General features: G+C 31.5%; 1 protein-coding gene across 2 annotated transcripts in view; it reads right to left on the minus strand.

Annotated features, from left to right (window-relative positions):
• Positions 1-266: 266 nt before the first annotated feature.
• Positions 267-17,693, minus strand: part of LOC135846002 (homeobox protein prospero-like) — a 126,547-nt gene continuing 109,120 nt past the window's right edge. For both annotated transcript variants that reach the window (XM_065364923.1, XM_065364922.1), the window contains exons 3-5: positions 12,558-12,712; positions 2,365-2,509; positions 267-2,233 (exon numbers count right to left, since the gene is read on the minus strand). In XM_065364923.1, coding sequence (XP_065220995.1) covers positions 2,054-2,233; positions 2,365-2,509; positions 12,558-12,712 — 480 coding nt within the window. In that variant the 3' untranslated portion in view covers positions 267-2,053. The remainder of the gene's footprint in view (positions 2,234-2,364; positions 2,510-12,557; positions 12,713-17,693) is intronic.

The following is a 17,693-nucleotide window of genomic DNA, read 5'->3' on the forward strand; positions in this document are numbered from 1 at the left end:
CAGTTGAGTACTTTTTAGTTTTTTCAGCATCTTATAGGTAGCTGATTAGGTTTTGTTTTCTCCAATAAAATCATATAGCATTGTAAAAACATCTCAGAGGAAAATGATTGGATCTCATCAAATCAGATCTGACTCGATCAGATCCAATATTTACCCCTTCTCGGTAGCGTATTTCGATTCAAAGCATCATATTATTTGTAGATCAGAATCAACCAAACTACGGTGAAAAAAGCCAGCAAAATAAAACACAACAGCGTAAAAAAAAGCAAAATTCTCAGCTATATTTATTTGTATATGACTAGGAAAACTCACCACACCAAAAATAATAATTGCGCAAGTGTCGTTAAAAATTAAAAATAAAACGTGAATTAATGTGAACAAAATAAAAACAGCTAAATTAACTAAAAATTATCGTGGTAAATCAGATAAAAATAGATTTTAAACTAAAAGCTTCTTTCTTTCATTTCACATTATACTCTATAAAATAATGCAACCGAAAAAAAAAATCAAAATAAATAAACGTGCTAGTGAATGATTTTTTTTCAGCTAAACAAAAAAAAATAATAAATAATAACTAAAAACTTCTAGATAAATATATAATAAAGCCGCAGAGAGAAATAAACCAAAAAAAAAAAAAAAATCATAACGTTAGAATGATTCAGCTGAGACTGAGAGGATTTTTCATCGATTTTTTCTTACTTTAGGAGTGATTTTTCTATTACATGGGAGGAAAAACACGATTTAAATTAAGGAACTTACGAATTTCATATTTTAAATTTTAAGAATTCGCGAGACTAGCTTATAGGAATATGTTTCAAACTATACAGCGTTATTTCATTTTTTTACATTCCGAAGGGAAAAGAAAAACAATTATACAGATTAATAACAAAAAAATATAGTACATCGATATTTACAGCAAAAAATTCGTTTTATAAAACATACATTATGGTACAAGAGAAAAAAAAGTAACGCGAGAACCGAACAATAATTAACAGAATAATCTATTTATATGAGGAAAGTTCATCGAAGGCGAAATGTAACAGCAAGTTGTACTCACAAGATTCATATATCAGTACTTATTTGATTTAATACTAGATTTAGGAATATTTTTTTATTGTTTTGGAACCTGTGTTTTGTGTATCTATTTGATTTTTTGCACTTCAGAGACGAATAAAAAAACTTTGGGGTGAATTCTGTATTCATTTAAGGGCAGTAGGCGAACGTAAGGGGGTAATGAATCGAATGATTTGTATCGAATAATGCTTCGAAGAAAACACAGAGCGTTTTAAGATGCTTCGAAACATTATTCGAAAAAAAATCATCGAAATGAGAACAAAATCAAATTAAATGTGATTTCAAATTAGTGGACTGGTTTCTTCATCTTCATATGAGATGATTATAATTTTTCAAATGAAAACTGTTTCCAGTTTATATTGAAAATCACCTCACACGAAACATTTCGAGCCACCAGTGCAGTAATTTGAATCTCGAATACTAAAAAAATACATTAATCTAATAATTTTTAATCTGTCAACTACCTATTAAAAAAAATAGATAGGTAGGTAAATAAAAAGTCAACTGAAGTGCAATTTCAAGTTATAAGACCCGATTACATCATGTTTATGTGGCAAATGTCGAGAAAAAAAATATCATCTTCGCAATACTCAAAGAAAAAAAAAACTTAATAAATTTTAAAAAGCGTTCCAAACGCTTTCACTTTCATCAATGGGTAACATGAGAAAAAAAATATACTTTAAATAATCAGGCACATAGAAAGCCACAACACACACATCGTAACAAAAAATCATAACATCTCGAAGGTGTTCTTCGTTCAGATGATGAAGATGACGACGATAAAAAATTCTGTACTGATACATACTACATACATATAAGAATATTTCAATATTCAATACGAAAAAAAAAAAATTACGTACGTACGAAAGAATGGCAGAAGGGAACGATACCTTGGTAACATTATATACACAATAATATTTATAGAAGCATAAACACGTGATAATTTTTTACAATTATAAATTCATCCCTATCACTCTAGTCATTCTAGCTGTTCTAAAAAATGCGGAGTTTTGAAATTCTCCGGCACTGGATCGTCTAATCGGGAGATCACTTTGTAAATGGATTTCTTCCACGACTGCTCTTGGTCTTTGCCAGTCTGGATAGCTTTGAAAAATTCGCGTAGCGTTTGCTCCACTACATATCTGAAGTTGGTTGGTACCTGAACAGAAATCAAATACGATTGTTAAGTATTTTTTTTTTTTTTTTTTTGGAAAAAAATTACTCATGCCAATTTGAAATTTTATGCTGGCTGGCAGGGGATGATGAAGGATAAAGATGAAAATGCATTACCTCGATATGATTATTCCTATTATAGTGAAGATTCAGTACTCTGTAAATATCACAATCGATGCTGACATGCAGATCATCAGCATTCTTGATCCCTTCGCTGATCGCCTGTCTGGCGTATTTTTCCATTTGAATGTAATAAAATTCTCTGTAAAAAGAAATAGAAAAAATTTCAAGTGAAAATGGTGAAAAAAATTATTTTAAAAAAGTACATAGATAATCGATTCATGAAAAAATATAAGTAGGTGTTATTTATGGATGAGGGAGGAAGGGAGGGAGGGAGGGAGGAACGAGTGGATGTTTTAATCTCTGAACAATTCAAATTATTACCAAAATTCGTCCAGTTTTTTTTTTTTAAATATGCAATTCTGGAACAAAATTTTGAGAATTTTTTTTCATGAAACGAATTTTAGCATTTGAAATTTTTCTTTATCAGGGAGGGGAGGAGAGTGGAGGGGAGGGGAGGGGGATATTTAGTGATTGGTTTGAAAAAAGAAATTTGTGGGTCTACATTGTTCAATTTATAAGAAATGAAAATCTAAAATCCTCAACTTTTATCAAAAAAATGTCCAAATGTTTGACATTTTATTCATTTTTTTTCTCGATTATTTGTAAGACCCCCCCCCTTCCCACTCCTCCAAATTTTCATTCAAATTTATTGCACGTTTTTTATTTGCTGAAATTTGTAGAAAATCGTTTTTTGAAAAAAAATCCAAAAAAGTTCTTGTTTTTCTTTTTGTTAAAATTATTTAAAAGTTCCATTTTTAGATCAAAATTTTCAAAAAAGTTGAATTTTTTACCCAAATAGCTAAGAAATTTCTGTTTTTTTGTCAATACTAAGGTACACCCAAAAAGTATCAATTTTTGCCTCAACTTATCCAAACCTTTTTTCTCTATTTTGTTTTATTTTTTCATTTTTTTAGAGAGGGGGGGGATGTTTTATAATTTCGAAATATTTTTAGAAATAAATAAATATTGATTGATTGATTGAAAGTCTTATGTGTTTTTTTTTGTAAAAATGTTCTTCAAAACATTTTATTTTTTGGGAGAATTATTGTGAAAAGTCTTATTTTTTTGGTAAAAATATGAACAAAAAAGTTCTGCTTTTTGTTTTTTGCCTAAATTTTCAAAAAATCGCATTATTTGTTGAAAATTATCAATAGGGTAAGTTTAAATTTTTGCCAAAATCTTCAAAAAATCCTGTATTTTTTGACCAAATTGCCTAAAAGTACTGTTAATTGCAAAAATTGTCAAAAAAAATCCTGATTTTGTTAGAATTGGTTAAAGTTTCAATTTTTTGAAACTTTCCTAAGAAGTTGATATTTTTTCCCGCCAAAATATCAAAAAATCGATTTTTTTGCCTTAACAGTCTCAAAAAGTTCTGTTTTTTTTTTGTTTTTTTCCCTCAAAACTGACGAAAATACAAGTCATGTTTTTTTATGCCAAAATGGCCTGACAGGTCCTCTGATTTTCGTTGCCAAAATTATAATCAAAATTGTCAGAAAGTTCTGTCGTTTTGCTCAAATTCCAAGACAAGTCCTAATTTTTGCCAGAATTCTCAGAAAGTTCCATTTTTTAGTAAAATTAACAAAGAGTCCTAATTTTTTTGGCAAAATTCTAAAAAGGTCTTGATTTTTGCCAAAAAAATTTTCTTTGCCAAAATTGCCAAAAAAATGTCTATTTTCGATTTTTTATTTTTTGTTTTAACCGAAATTGTCTGATGAGTTTTTTTTTTAAATACCAAAAAATGCCAAAAAATTCACGTTTTGACCAAAATTGCGGAAAAATGTCCATTTTTGGTAAAAATGTTCAGAAAGTCCCATTTTGCCAAAATTGTCATTAGCCCTAATTTCTTCAAAAATTGTCAATAAAGTCCTATTTTCTGTTGAAAATAGTCGACGAGTCGCAATTTTCGAAAAAAAAAATGTTCAAAAAGTCTTGATAGCCTCTGAAAATCTAACTTTTGATTTTCATTTCCAAAACTAGAAGTGTGACCTATCAAAATAGGTTAAAATTTCACGCTGAGACCAAAAATGGTGGCAGTTTTCACGCCGCACGCGCTCATTTTTTTAAAGAGCTCCCCCCACCCTCCTCTTCCTTAAAAAATATTGTTTTTCTACAAAATTCCCGAAAAAGATCAAACTTTCGGTTAGAATTGTCAAAAAGTCTAATTTTGTGCCAACGTTGTTGAAAAATTCCAATTTTTGCCAAAATTCTTCGAGAATTCTCGCTATTTTGATGCTAAAATATCCAAAAAGTATCGATTTTTGCCTCAGTTGGTTCTGCTTTAATTTCAAACTTGCTGAATAAAAGTCGTGTTGTTTTTGCCAAAATTGTCTAAAAATCGTGTTCTTTGCTATAATTGCCACAAGTGTAACTTTTTTGCCAAAACTGCTAATTGAGTCCTTCAATCAAACCGAGAGAAAATTCTCATTCATTTTCTTATATTTCAAAATTTTGGATTTTCCACCTCTTTTTTTTTTTTTTTTTTTTAATGGAATCATTTTGACCTCAAAAAGTTTTGGCTCCAAAGTTCTTTTTTTTTCTTCAATCAAGCCAAGAGAAATTTTTCATTAATTTTCTTATTTCAAAATTTTTGGATTTTCCACCTCTTTTTTCTATTTTTTTTTTTTAATGGAATTATTTTGACCTCAAAAAGTTTTGGCTTCTAAGTTCTTTTTTTTTCTTATATCAAACCGAGAGTAATTTTTCATTTATTCCATTCTTTCAAAATTTTAAATTTTTTTTCGCTTTTTTCAGTTTTTTTTTTTTTGAAAGTGGAAACATTTTGACTCCAAAAAATTCTGCTTTGAACGAATTTCAAGCCTTTTCTTTCCTCAAATTGGAACATTTTAAATAATGCCCCCCCCCCCCCGAAGTCCTACTTCAGCATTTATTTATTTATACTTGTTATTGTTAGACACTTCTTCGCTTGACCTATGGGACTGAAATTTGACGTTGAGCATTCAGAGAGTTCCCAAAATATACTTTTCGACAGTTTCGAGTTATCAACCCCTTCCCACCCCTCACCAGAGACGAAAAATTGAATTTTAGCATTTTTTCAGCAGTTTTTATTCATATTGTGTCATGGTTTGAGCATTCTTTAAAAGATCAGGTGTTGAAGGAATGAGCTATCATAACAAAGTGAGGGGGCATAGGAACACCCTAGAGAACAATTAGGCTTGAAAACCGATCGTTGCTTAGTTCTCTTCTGTAGGATCCTTTATTTTTACAAAAAAAAATCGCAGTTTTAAGTGCTTCATTTTTTTTTGAATCATAAAAAACAATTTTTGAGGTAAACTAGAAAGACTGAGTAAAAAATTAAGAAAAACAAAATTGTACAACAAAGGGAGGGGGGATTGTGAAGTTCAGAGCGAAAATCTTCTCGAAAAAAGTGACTATTGATAGCCTAAAAAATATTGTCGATATTCCCCATGGGGGCCCTGTACAATAACCTTTCGCCAAATGGCACAAAATATCGAAAGAAAGAAAATCAGAAGGAGGAGACAAATAGACAATACGCCCAAAGGTGTACGAATTGTATCGAAGCATGATGCAATAAGTACATACGACAATTTACGTGTACCTATCTATTCTGTATAGATTAATTACACTCCTACAACCACACGAGCGATTGCGACTGTATACGTTAAGTAGTCTCATAATATGATAGTGTGATGTCGCGGTATCATCATACACAATGCACATACATCTTTGTCACAACACCTGTATGTGTATCAAAGAAAGTAAACTTTTAATTATGCTGGGTAAATGTACAATTACCGCAGATGTTTACTTTGTAGTTTGTATAGTACCTCTACCTACATACAACACGAGTATGAGTAGGTACACACGATATATTTCTACGCGTAATATCTTGCCGCTCAAATGGCTTGTTTTAATGTACCTATAGATCTACTCCTCTATTATACTATAGGTAGGTATCTGCGACTGCGAAGTACTTTATTCAGAAAGCTTGCTTCAATTGCCGCCGTGTCACGTCGTAGTGTAGAACAGTACGATAAATTAATCGTTATTAACACGACAATTTATGTATCGTCGAAGAGTTGAAAAATTTATTGTCTATGGGGTATACCCTTCTTATATTATGTAGATTTTGAAAAAATTTTCTGCCACATACGTTTATGACTGAGATAGGATATCATGACGATTGCGATCGTGATTATACTCGTACATCAGATCAGCGTCCGCTCTGCGAAGCTTTCATATCGCACATTCTATTTTAAAATTTCCGGTCCCTTTTTCTCGTTTCTCGACGTATTAAGAGATAAAAGCTTACTAATGATTTCGAGATCATACTCGCGTCGTCCTACCTACGTTTACTCGTCGTGCAAAGTATGAGTAAATTTGACAAATTTTTTTTATCGCCGACATTACAAGCAGATAACGAGGATTTTTTTGCCCCGAAACGTCGCCTTATCTTGAACATTTTCTGCGTCACGGATCGTATTACCGCAGCTCTAATTGCGACCTTGTTGTTTTAAATGAGATATATTTGGAAACGATTTTTTTTATCCTGAAATATGGAACGTGTTTGTAGTTTGCAGTGTTTTGAGATCGAATTGAGGGGAATTTTCTTCGAGATTTGGTTGGAAAAAATTTCAGAAAGGTATGATCGAGACTTTTGAGACGATTTGTAGACTGAACGAAGATGGAAATTTTAAGGACCAGAGTTGCAGAAAATTTAATTTGCAATCGTTCAAGGTTTCATTGATTTTTTCTCGAGGGTTCCATTTTCGAAATACTCGCCAAAAACTCGAATAATTTCCATCTGAATTTTGTGACTGATAATCTATACGAAATATAAAAGTCAGCTTTCTAAAGAAAATGACACCTCGTTACAGTTTTGTATACCTATGTAGATAAATGTCAAGGCATATTAAAACGACCACGACGACGACGACGTACAGCAGACGACTTGTTCTGTTCATGCAAATGATTATGATTTTCTGAGGGTACACGATAGGTACAGCTATAGGTTGGTATTTTGTCATCGTGTGCCATATTGTTCGCGCTACATGCTTAGAAGTGATGCGTGCGATGCGGGCTTTATGGTGCAGAAGAACACCTGTGGAGATATGACGACGATCGGCGATGAATTAGCCTATTTTACGATCGTCTCTATGGTCCGGCACTTTCTCCTTAAAGGTATCAACGTGTCTTGCTATGATAAAAACCCCTATATAATTTTCTAGCCGCTCGTGTCCGCCCGTCTCACTATTAAGAATATTGTAGTATATGCCTATATAGATATACCTAAAGGTAATAGGTAGCTTTATAGTTCTATCAATGTTAGTATGTGGCTCGTGGTTGTACATAAGTAATAGTGATTAGGTGTCGGTTTGACACGTTCTGTAAGTGATAAAATATGATGGGTGAAGGTGGAGGGATTTTTGTCATCGTTTTCTAAAAAAAAAATCATTGTTTGTACGAGAGAATTGTAAAAATCCGAAAATAATCGACTTAAAAATTTATAAACCGATAAAATGTTTGACGATGAAAAACGAAAACAAATTTCATCCAATTTCATGATAATAAAAATGTGATAAAAAAAATCACAATTGACGGAACAATTTTCTTAGAATTTGACAGAAAAACATATTTTAGGGATATTAAGCTGCAGTGAGTGAGAAAAGTCATCGTATTATTTTCATATTTCTTAAAAATTGAAAAATCATCAATTGACAGTTCATCTCATATTTTCAATGAAATTTTTTTAAAAAAATGACACATTAGAACTTTCAGCTTTGAGTGGAATTCAGTTTCGCTGAAAAATTAGGTCATTTTTGTGGCCAATTCGGTTCACGTCATTTGAATGAATCAGTTGAAAGAAATAAGAGTTCCTAACTTTTACTAAAAATTTCTCAAAAATAAAATCTCCCACAAGGGAGGTATGAACCCTACCTCTTGACTCTCCCCCTTCATCCCAAATCCATTAAAAACTATTTCCAGCCATTTCGAGCAGTTCTTGAACTTACAGTAGATTTTCGAGAGCTGAGATATTCACAAAATTTTACTTAGTGAATTTGGAATGCTGAAATTTATGTACTTCATATCCTAATTTTAAGGTGCTGAGTCGATTGAATGGGCAAGAGCTTCTACTCGGTTACTTTTCATACAGGGTCATTAAAAAAAACTGCGTACAACTTCAAACGCGCGTTATAAAACATCAGTGCATTTTAGCGCCGATATTTTGGCAGCACTGAATTCCTTGAAGAATTTTATTTTCGAAACACTCCCCACAAAGTTAGTTTGGTACAAACGTTCGGCTGCCAGAACGATTTTTTGTAAAATGGTACATTTTTCCACAAAGGTCATTTTTATCATGTCGCAACTTTTGAAAATCAAAAGCTTGGGTACTGGGCAAGAAAATTTTATGAAAAAGTTCAACTGTCCGCGTGGAAAGAAGCCAGAGAGACCCAAAATAAACACCCTCTCCATAAAATTCAACAAAAAATGAATTTTGGTGACGTGCTCGCGATAATCAGTTCAGTGCAGTAAAGTTGGACTGAAAAATACTCGTGCGCAACTTGCACGATTTGAAAATCGGTGATGTTCTGCGCAGCACATCATTCTATGATTTCTATGCAAAAATCATTTCCAAAACACTCCTCAATCTACTACATATCACAGATATTCCTTTGTTTTCTCACAAATTTCAAATCGTGCAAGTTGTGCACGAATTTGTTCTGGCAGCCGAACGTTTATACCAAACTAACTTTGTGGGGAGTGTTTCAAAAATGAAATTCTTCAAGGAATTCAGTGCTGCCAAAAGATCGGCGCTAAAATGCACTAATGTTTTATAACGCGCGTTTGAAGTTGTACAGTCTTTTTCGAATGACCCTGTATTTTCAATACAGCAAAAAACTAATTTACCAAAATTTACCAAATAACCTCCAATTATTTCTTGATAAAAATTGTTGCTTTTTCTCAAAAAAAAAAAAACCAAGAAATCTTAATTTTTTTTCTAAAAATTTCTCAAAGGTCTCGCTTTTATAATTGAAAAATTGAAAGAAAATCTTCCATTTTCATCAAAGATTTCAAAAAAATATGCATCATTTTTTTCCCAAAAAAATTTAGTTTTTTGCTAAAATTATCAGTTTTGCTTTTGGCCAAAAATTGCCAAAAATTACAAAAAAATTTCATTTTTTACATTCTTTACTTTTTGAAATAAACTACGAAAAAATAATGTAATTTCTGTGCCAATAATTCCCCAAAAATTATACTAAGTACAGGTAGGCAACCTGCAAGGAAATTACTTTTAGGCCAGGAGATAATTCAAATAAGAAGAAGTCTCTTTTCTTTTACTGACCTATAATTGACCTGTTTTCTAATGCATCTAACGTACGAAAAATTCGTGCCCATCCGGAGGGCCTGGGTTCGATTCCCAGGCTGGGCACGAATTTTTCGTACGTTAGATGCATTAGAAAACAGGTCAATTATAGGTCAGTAAAAGAAAAGAGACTTCTTCTTATTTGAATCCCCAAAAATTGCTAATTTTTACTAAAATCGTTAAATTTTGGCTTTTAGAAAATATTTTTGGCAATTAATTGCTGAAGAGTTTCACTTTTTTTTTCAAAAAATGTACATACAAAAGCCTCGTTTTTTTGTCAAAAATTGGCAAAAAGTCTTGCTTTTTGCAAAAGTTGTCAAAGTTTTGTTTTTTTAAGCAAAAATTGTGAAAAATTCTCGCTTTTTAACAAAATTGTTTAGAATGTCATTTTTCCCAAAAATTTTGTCTTAATTTTTTTTGAAAAATGTCCAAATGTTTCGATTTTTTGCAATGAACTGCCAAAAAGTCTCCTTCCTTGGTTAAAATATTGTTCAAAATCACGCTTTATTTCGCCAAAAATTGGATTTTTTGTTTTTCAAAAAATTTCAAGGTGATCCATTTAAAAAAAATTAAAAATCAACATTTTTTAATTTGTGATCGTGATTTTTTTATTATTTTTTTTCAATAATGAAATGTGTTGCTCGCGTTTTGTCAGTTCTTTGCTTACTTTTTCGAGCTTTTTTGATCACTAAAGTTGCCTTCTGTTTATGGAGGGGGAGGGGAGGGGATTAATTTGAGACCCGACAGACGGTTTTCAAGACACCTTTTGAGACACTGAAATGGCCAACGTATGGCTGGAGGCTCCAAAATGGCTAAAATCACCTCCAATCGTCTCATTCTATTCACTAGTCTTATATATATATTTTTGGATGGAAATTTCAACTCTCAAAAATCTGCTGGAGGCTCCAGAACTGCTCTAAACGGTTCCAAACCGTTTTCAATCGATTCGAGGTGGTGATAATAAGGTTCATATCAATTTTCAGATTTCTGGGTCAATTTGGTAAAGTTTTGATTTTTTTTCTGTTTTTGGCCCAAATTTGATTTACAAAAAAATCATCAAAAATCAAAAAATCCACTTTCCCTCAGTGAGTTTGGATTCTTTCCTTGTCAGGAGAAAATTATTCATTGGAAATGAGGAATTTTATGTCTTAAAGTTTGCTTCATTTGGTTTTTTCGAAGGAATCTTTGATTTTTGCCAAAAATTAATTTTTTGAAATGAATCATTATCGCAACCAAAATTTATACGTGTTTCCAGCTCTCTGATTGAAATAATCCCAGCTCTGATCATAACAATCCATTCATTTTTTTATTGAATCTTTCGACGATGTAATTTTTTCTCAAAATATCTGCTGAAGACTCCCCCTCTCCCCTCAAACAAAAAAATACATTTTATGGATCAATGTATGTATACAATTTAAAAATTTGCAAAAATCCACGAGGCATTCATTTTTATGATATTTACTTCTATGAACTTGTTTTTTGACGGGATTCGCGAAATTTGAGAGGAGGAGGAGGAGGGGAGGGGGGTTCGAGACCCCAAAATTTTGGCGAAAACGTGAAAAAAAATGTAAAAAATATCATGTGACGTATCATTTTATACGTTTTCGAAAGCTCTGAAAACGAATATCGAATCATTTTTGTGATTCGATCCCCCCAACGCCCCCACTGCCCCTCAAATTTCCTGAAAATGGAAGAAATTGCGTGAAAGATGGTTTATTAAGTTCTTGGGAGTGAGTTCAGCGAAATTAAGATTCAAAAATTTAGTATGTACATATAATATGTATTATTATGACGAGAAATTTCAACTGCTGAAAACAATTGAAACAGGGGGGGGGCAACTTGTCTCAAGATCAATTGGAGAGTCAACGAAGGCAATTTTCTTTTATTCCTATAATGTGAGGAGCGTACAAAAAAACCTTGAGCAAGATCAGAGGACTTAAATCAAACCAAACCCGAAACTGGGCTGATATCAAGCGAGAAATGAACTTTTTTATTTGATTTTTTTTTAAAAATTAAAAATCGATTTCTTTTACGACAAAATTTTTTAAAAAATGTTTTGGGAAAAAATGAAGGATGAAGGGGTTTTTGGATCAATGTTATTTAAAAATTTGCAAAAATCCACGAGGCATTCATTTTTATGATATTTACTTTTGTGAATTTGTTTTGATGGGATTCGCGAAACTTCGTAAGAGGATGAGGAGGGGGAGGGGGGTTCAAGGCCCCCAAAATTATGGGGAAAACGTAAAAAAAAATGTAAAAAATATCATGTAACATATCGTTTTATACGTTTTCGAAAGCTCTGAAAACGAATATCGACTCATTTTTGCCATTTGATCCCTCCAACGCCCCTATTGTCCCTCAAATTTCCTGAAAATTGAAGAAATCGTGTGAAATATGGTTTATTAGGTTCTTGGTAGTGAGATTCAGCGAAATTAGATTCAAAAATTTGGTATATTATGACGAGAAATTTCAACTTCTGAAAACAATTAGAACCATATGGGGGGGGGAGAAGCTTGTCTCAAGATGGATTGGAGGGTCAATAAAGGCAATTTTCCTTCATTTCTATAAAGTGACGAGCCTACAAAAAAAACTTTGATCAAGATTGGAGGATTCAAATCAAACCAAACAAACCCAAAACTAGGCTGATCTAGCGAGAAAATTACATTTTTTATTTGATTTTTTTTTTCAATTAAAAATCGAGTTCTTTTACGACAAAGTTTTGAAAAAATGCGTTGGCGAAAAATGGAGAATTCTTTGAGAAAAATGTTTAGTTTCTATATACTTATCGAATAATATTTCTATCCAATTAAACTATATTAAACAGACATCGTCTGACACTTACCTAAAATTAGAAAACCATTTGACTAGCTGAGCGGTATTATTCTTGTTGAACTTGATGTCCGGGAAGTACATCTTGAGAACAGCCGAACTCGGATATCGAACCCAGAAGAACATCAGCTTGGCTTTACGCAGGTGCATCGGGCTCAGAGTTGACGAGTAAATCTGCGTTAAGGAGCTCATCATTGTAAAACGTGTACTTTAAATTACGACGAGGCATTTCATATAGCAGGTATAAATAAATATGCAAAGCGATATAGGCCATTCAGCGAAGCAATGATAAGTATACGAGTAGGCTATATAATAAAATTAAAAACCACAGATTAGGTACCTACACCTAGTTAAGTTGTCAAGCTTCGAACGAGGAATATTTTTTTTGTTTTTTATAGGATCACATTCGTTTGTGGAAAAACTTACGAGGTGTTTGAAGGTCTTCATTTGATAAGAATCGAAATCTATCTCGATATTATATGGGAAATTTACACGAATTAAATCTTTTATAAGGATTCGTGTAATTTGAAATACGTCCTTTTATGTATAATACCTACGATGTATTACTATTCAGCTAGATACCTGAACCTATATAGGTACTTTTTCTTAGTCACATTAAAATCAACAATCGCTCTAGGTATATTTGGTATTTTCCATTCGAAAATCAAAGTCTTGGAAATCAATTCCGACCCAAGTAGGTAATAATTTTCAAAATCGTTGACAGAAAATATTTTTTTGAAAAATTCCACGTAATTTAATAAATCTAGAATCTGGCGAACGAAGAGAAGAGAAAAAAATTTCAGCAGGAAATTTTGTTTATCAGAAAACACGTAAATATTCGATAAACACTGCTCCTAGATAAAAACCGGACGATTTCGGTGAAAAAAAATGAAATCACGAGACAATATTTGTGATAAGAAAATGAAACGATGGAAATGATTATAGAAAACTCGCACAGGGAAAGTGACAATATCGTTTCAGAAAATGTTTCATGATTCACGTAACTCGAGAGAGAGTAAAAAATTCGAAATGATTTTTCCAAGTTTTCAACGCAGACGAGGAAACAGGGAAATGACGAATACGTGTAAAAAATTTGAATTTTTCTCTCTCTCCTTCGTAGTAAAAAACTTCTCTCGATATTTCACGTAGGTAAAACGTTTAACTTTCAAATTTTTCGCCAACACCTGAGAAAATTCACTCTAAAACTCGACAAAGCAAACACCCATCACGAGGCAAGAATGTGTAAGTGCCAATTTGAAAATTTACGACGACGAACGATACTCTAAAAAAAAACTCTCGCAAAAAATAAACGAAAAAATGCTACGATCCAATTTATTTCCAAGGTGTTTCGCGATTTCAAAAATAACGCAGAACAATTCGTTTGGAAACGATTTCGAACACACCATCGGTCTTAATTTTCGGCGATGTTTTCTATTTGAAGAAAAATTACAATTGTTAAGTTCATTAGAGAATTTAGCTGGTTAAAAAAGGTGTAAAAAAAAATTTTCCCAATTGAACAATGGCTCGATAACGCGTACGTACGATTTTCAGGCAGCCGGCAAGACATACGATGCGATGGGCTGGGGGGCACCTCTTTGTACACATTTGCAAGGTGTATTTAAGTGTCGTCACCTACATACGAGTAAAAACAAGAGGTTCTTTTTTAAGACCAATTGTTAATCAGTTCGATGTTTGTACAGGTTCAATAAACATTGCCAAACAGACATTTTTTTTTTTCGAGTACTCACTCATTACTCCTCGCGATCGTCGATCGAGCTGTAAGCCGAGTACCGAGTACCTAGCGAGCGAGTTTCCCATATTTTTTTTTCTTTGCCGAGTTGTCTAAATATGTCAGAGAACAAATTTTTCCCTTTCGTTATCTCATCGTCGATGGTGACTTGTTTGCGTCGTCGTCGACGAAATACCAACCTATCTAGTGGTATATACTTGACGTCGTATTCCACCATTCACCTTATAGGTGCCTACGTACTCTTTCTGTCTCTCGTATATGGTTTACAATTTAACATATACGTACATATGTAGTAATCTACGTAGACATACGAGTACGACGATGTAGCTAACCTGAACATGTATATTTTTAGAATATTACAACCACCCACAGGTAGTTGAATGCCTCGTCCTAATTCGTATACATGCCTAAAAATTTTCTGTTTACAGTGGAAAAATTCTCCCATAGAGATGGCAACACTAATGAAGATGTTTGTTCGATCACAGAATATTTATTATTTGACGAGAGTTTTGAAACTTTCCGAGGTAGGTAAATATGCAGATTTTTATCTCCTTTTTTGAGAGAGAGATCGAAAAGTTCGAGATGTGTTTGGAGAATACGACTATAGCAGACTAATGGGATCAATGGTTTCTGTTTTTGGGTCCAAAATTCCTTCTCAGAAGCCAAGGTTGGAGTATCTGAGTGATTTTGCAGGGATTTTTTAAATTTCTCTGTTCGCAGAACTCGTATTTTGAATCTTTTCAGGTGATATGATCTCTGATTAGGTTTTGGGAAAAGATGCTGAGATGAATTTTCCAAAAAAAAAGATGCTAAGATGGATTTTTCAAAAAAGTGTTCAATTTTTCCAAAATCTCAAAACGTCAACTAGAAACCACCTCCTCAAAGAGAGATGAATAAAACAGGGTGGTCCAAGATTTGACACTCCTTGATCAAGATTTAGCACTTTGAATTATCTAATTTTGGGAGAATTTTAGACGAATTTTCTAAACAAATTCAGGCTGATTTTTCTCAAGTTTTTTACAATTTTGAACAGATTTTCCTATACGAATATTTTTTGATTTTTGAACACTTTTTAGATTTTTTTCCCGAAGATTTTTCTACTTAGATGAGGAATTTTCTCATAATTTTGGAATCAAGAGTGGATTTTTGGATCATGGGGTATTTTTTAGATTTTCCTGCGATCATTTATGATGAGTTTCTTGAATTTTTGAGAATAATTCTAAGTAAATTTTTGAAAGATGTTTGGAAGTGAATTTTTCTTGATTTTTGTAGGTTTTTTTTTGAATTTTTTTTTTTTGTAATTTTAAAAGGATTTTGTTATTTACAATTTTGGTATCATTTTTCAATTATTTTGAGTGGATTTTTCAATAAAAGACTTTCCTATGATTTTTGATGAACTTTGGAAATATTTTTAATGATTTTCTAATTTTTTGAGTCTTTTGCAGGATTTTTAAATCTTGAAGCCATTTTTGGTAATTTTAATTTCGTAATTTATAATTTGAGTTTTATGTGGGAACACTTTTTTGTTCAAATATTATAAAATTTTGCACATTACTTCGAACCTTTATTTTTGATTATTTTTTCAACACACTAATTTGAATAATTTCCTCATTTTGGATCGATTTGAGTTTATTTTTTAAAGATTTCTCTGTTCGTGAACGTGTTTTTTTCCACAATTCTGGAATTTTGGAATCATGTTTCAATTTTTAGAATTATTTGGCTCGAAAAGATTTCGATACAATGTTTTGTGTCATTTTTGGCCATTTTATTGAAAAATTTTCACCGAATATTTTCTATTTCTCAATTTCAGAATTACATATTTTTTATGTTTCAATTTTGGGCGAATTTCTTGAATTTTTTACTTTGAAATAGGTACTTGAATTTTGATCATTCTGGAGTTAAAAAAAAATTATTTGAGACTAATTGTTCAATTATCGAGTGAATTTTTGGGGATTTTTTTTTATTTTAGATACTTTTTTGTACAGAACTTGGAGGTTTTTCTGAAAGGAGAAGGAGGAGGAGGGAGGGGTAATTTTAGGACTTTTTTCAGAAGACTGTTCCAATCCAATTTTCTTTTTACAATTTTAGAATTATTCATGTTTCAATTTTGTGTGATTTTTTATAGTTTCTTGAAGATTTTTCCATTATAATTTGGAAATTGATTTTCATCCATTTTTTTCGAAAATTATCTCCATTTTGATGAATCTTTCTGCGATGATTTTGAGTAGGTTTGAAATGAATTCGATCAATTTTGAAACACTTTTTGTTTTTTTGGGAGAAGTAGGGGGAAGGGGAGGGATGGGGGGTAATTTTCGTATGTTTTTTGGAAAATTCTTTCTTTATGAAGTTTTTTTTATGATAATTTTAGAATTTATGTTTCAATTTTGTGTGAATTTTTTTATTCCAAACACATAAATTTTGGAACAATTTTTCTGAAATTTTTGATTTTTAAAAAATAATTGTTTTTTTTGAAGATTTTTCCAATTTTAATTTTTTTTGTAACTTTAGAGTTAATGTTTCAATTTTGAGCAAATTTTCAGCATTTTTTTTTAAATTTGAAATTGATATTTATCCATTCATTTTGATAAATCTTTCTGCGATGATTTTGAGTAGGCTTGAAATGATTTTCGATCAATTTTTGAAACACTTGTTTTTTTGGGAGAAGTAGGGGGAAGGGGAGGGACGGGGGTAATTTTTGTATGTTTTTTGGGAGATTCTTTCTTTATGAAGTTTTTTTATGACAATTTTAGAATTTATGTTTCAATTTTGTGTTAATTTTTTTATTCCAAACACATAAATTTTGGAACGATTTTTCTGAAATTTTTGATTTTTAAAAAATAATTGTTTTTTTTTGAAGATTTTTCCAATTTTAATTTTTTTTTATTTTCAACTTTGAAATTTGGAATGTTTCGATTTTGAGAAAATTGAACTTTTCAGACTTTTTAAAATTGGAAATTTGTAGGTTTAGATGCATTAAAAAAAATTATTTCCATTTTGAAAGAGTTTCTTATTATTACTTTGATTAAATTTCTCAACTTTCTTAAAATGATTTTCGATCTAATTTCGAAAATTTTTCGTATATTTTCTGAATTCACACTTCTAAAATATTTTTATTCCGAAGTTTTTTTTAAATATTTTGCAATAATGTTTCAATTTTGAGTGGATTTTTGGACATTTTTTAATCCTAAACAGATTTTTATGCAGCTTTTTGAAAATTTTTTGCATTTTAGTGGATTTTACTGCCTTTTGATAAATTTTTGAAGCTTTTTTTGAAATTTTTTGATTTTTGGTCAATTTTCACGTGTTTTTTGAACAAATTTTCCTAAGGGTTCGTTCTGAAGGATGCTGAAAGTTTCTTTTTTTCAATTCTGGAATTACGAATGAATTTAATTTTAAACG

The sequence above is a fragment of the Planococcus citri genome, chromosome 4 (assembly GCF_950023065.1).
Source record: "Planococcus citri chromosome 4, ihPlaCitr1.1, whole genome shotgun sequence".
NCBI lineage: Eukaryota > Metazoa > Arthropoda > Insecta > Hemiptera > Pseudococcidae > Planococcus > Planococcus citri.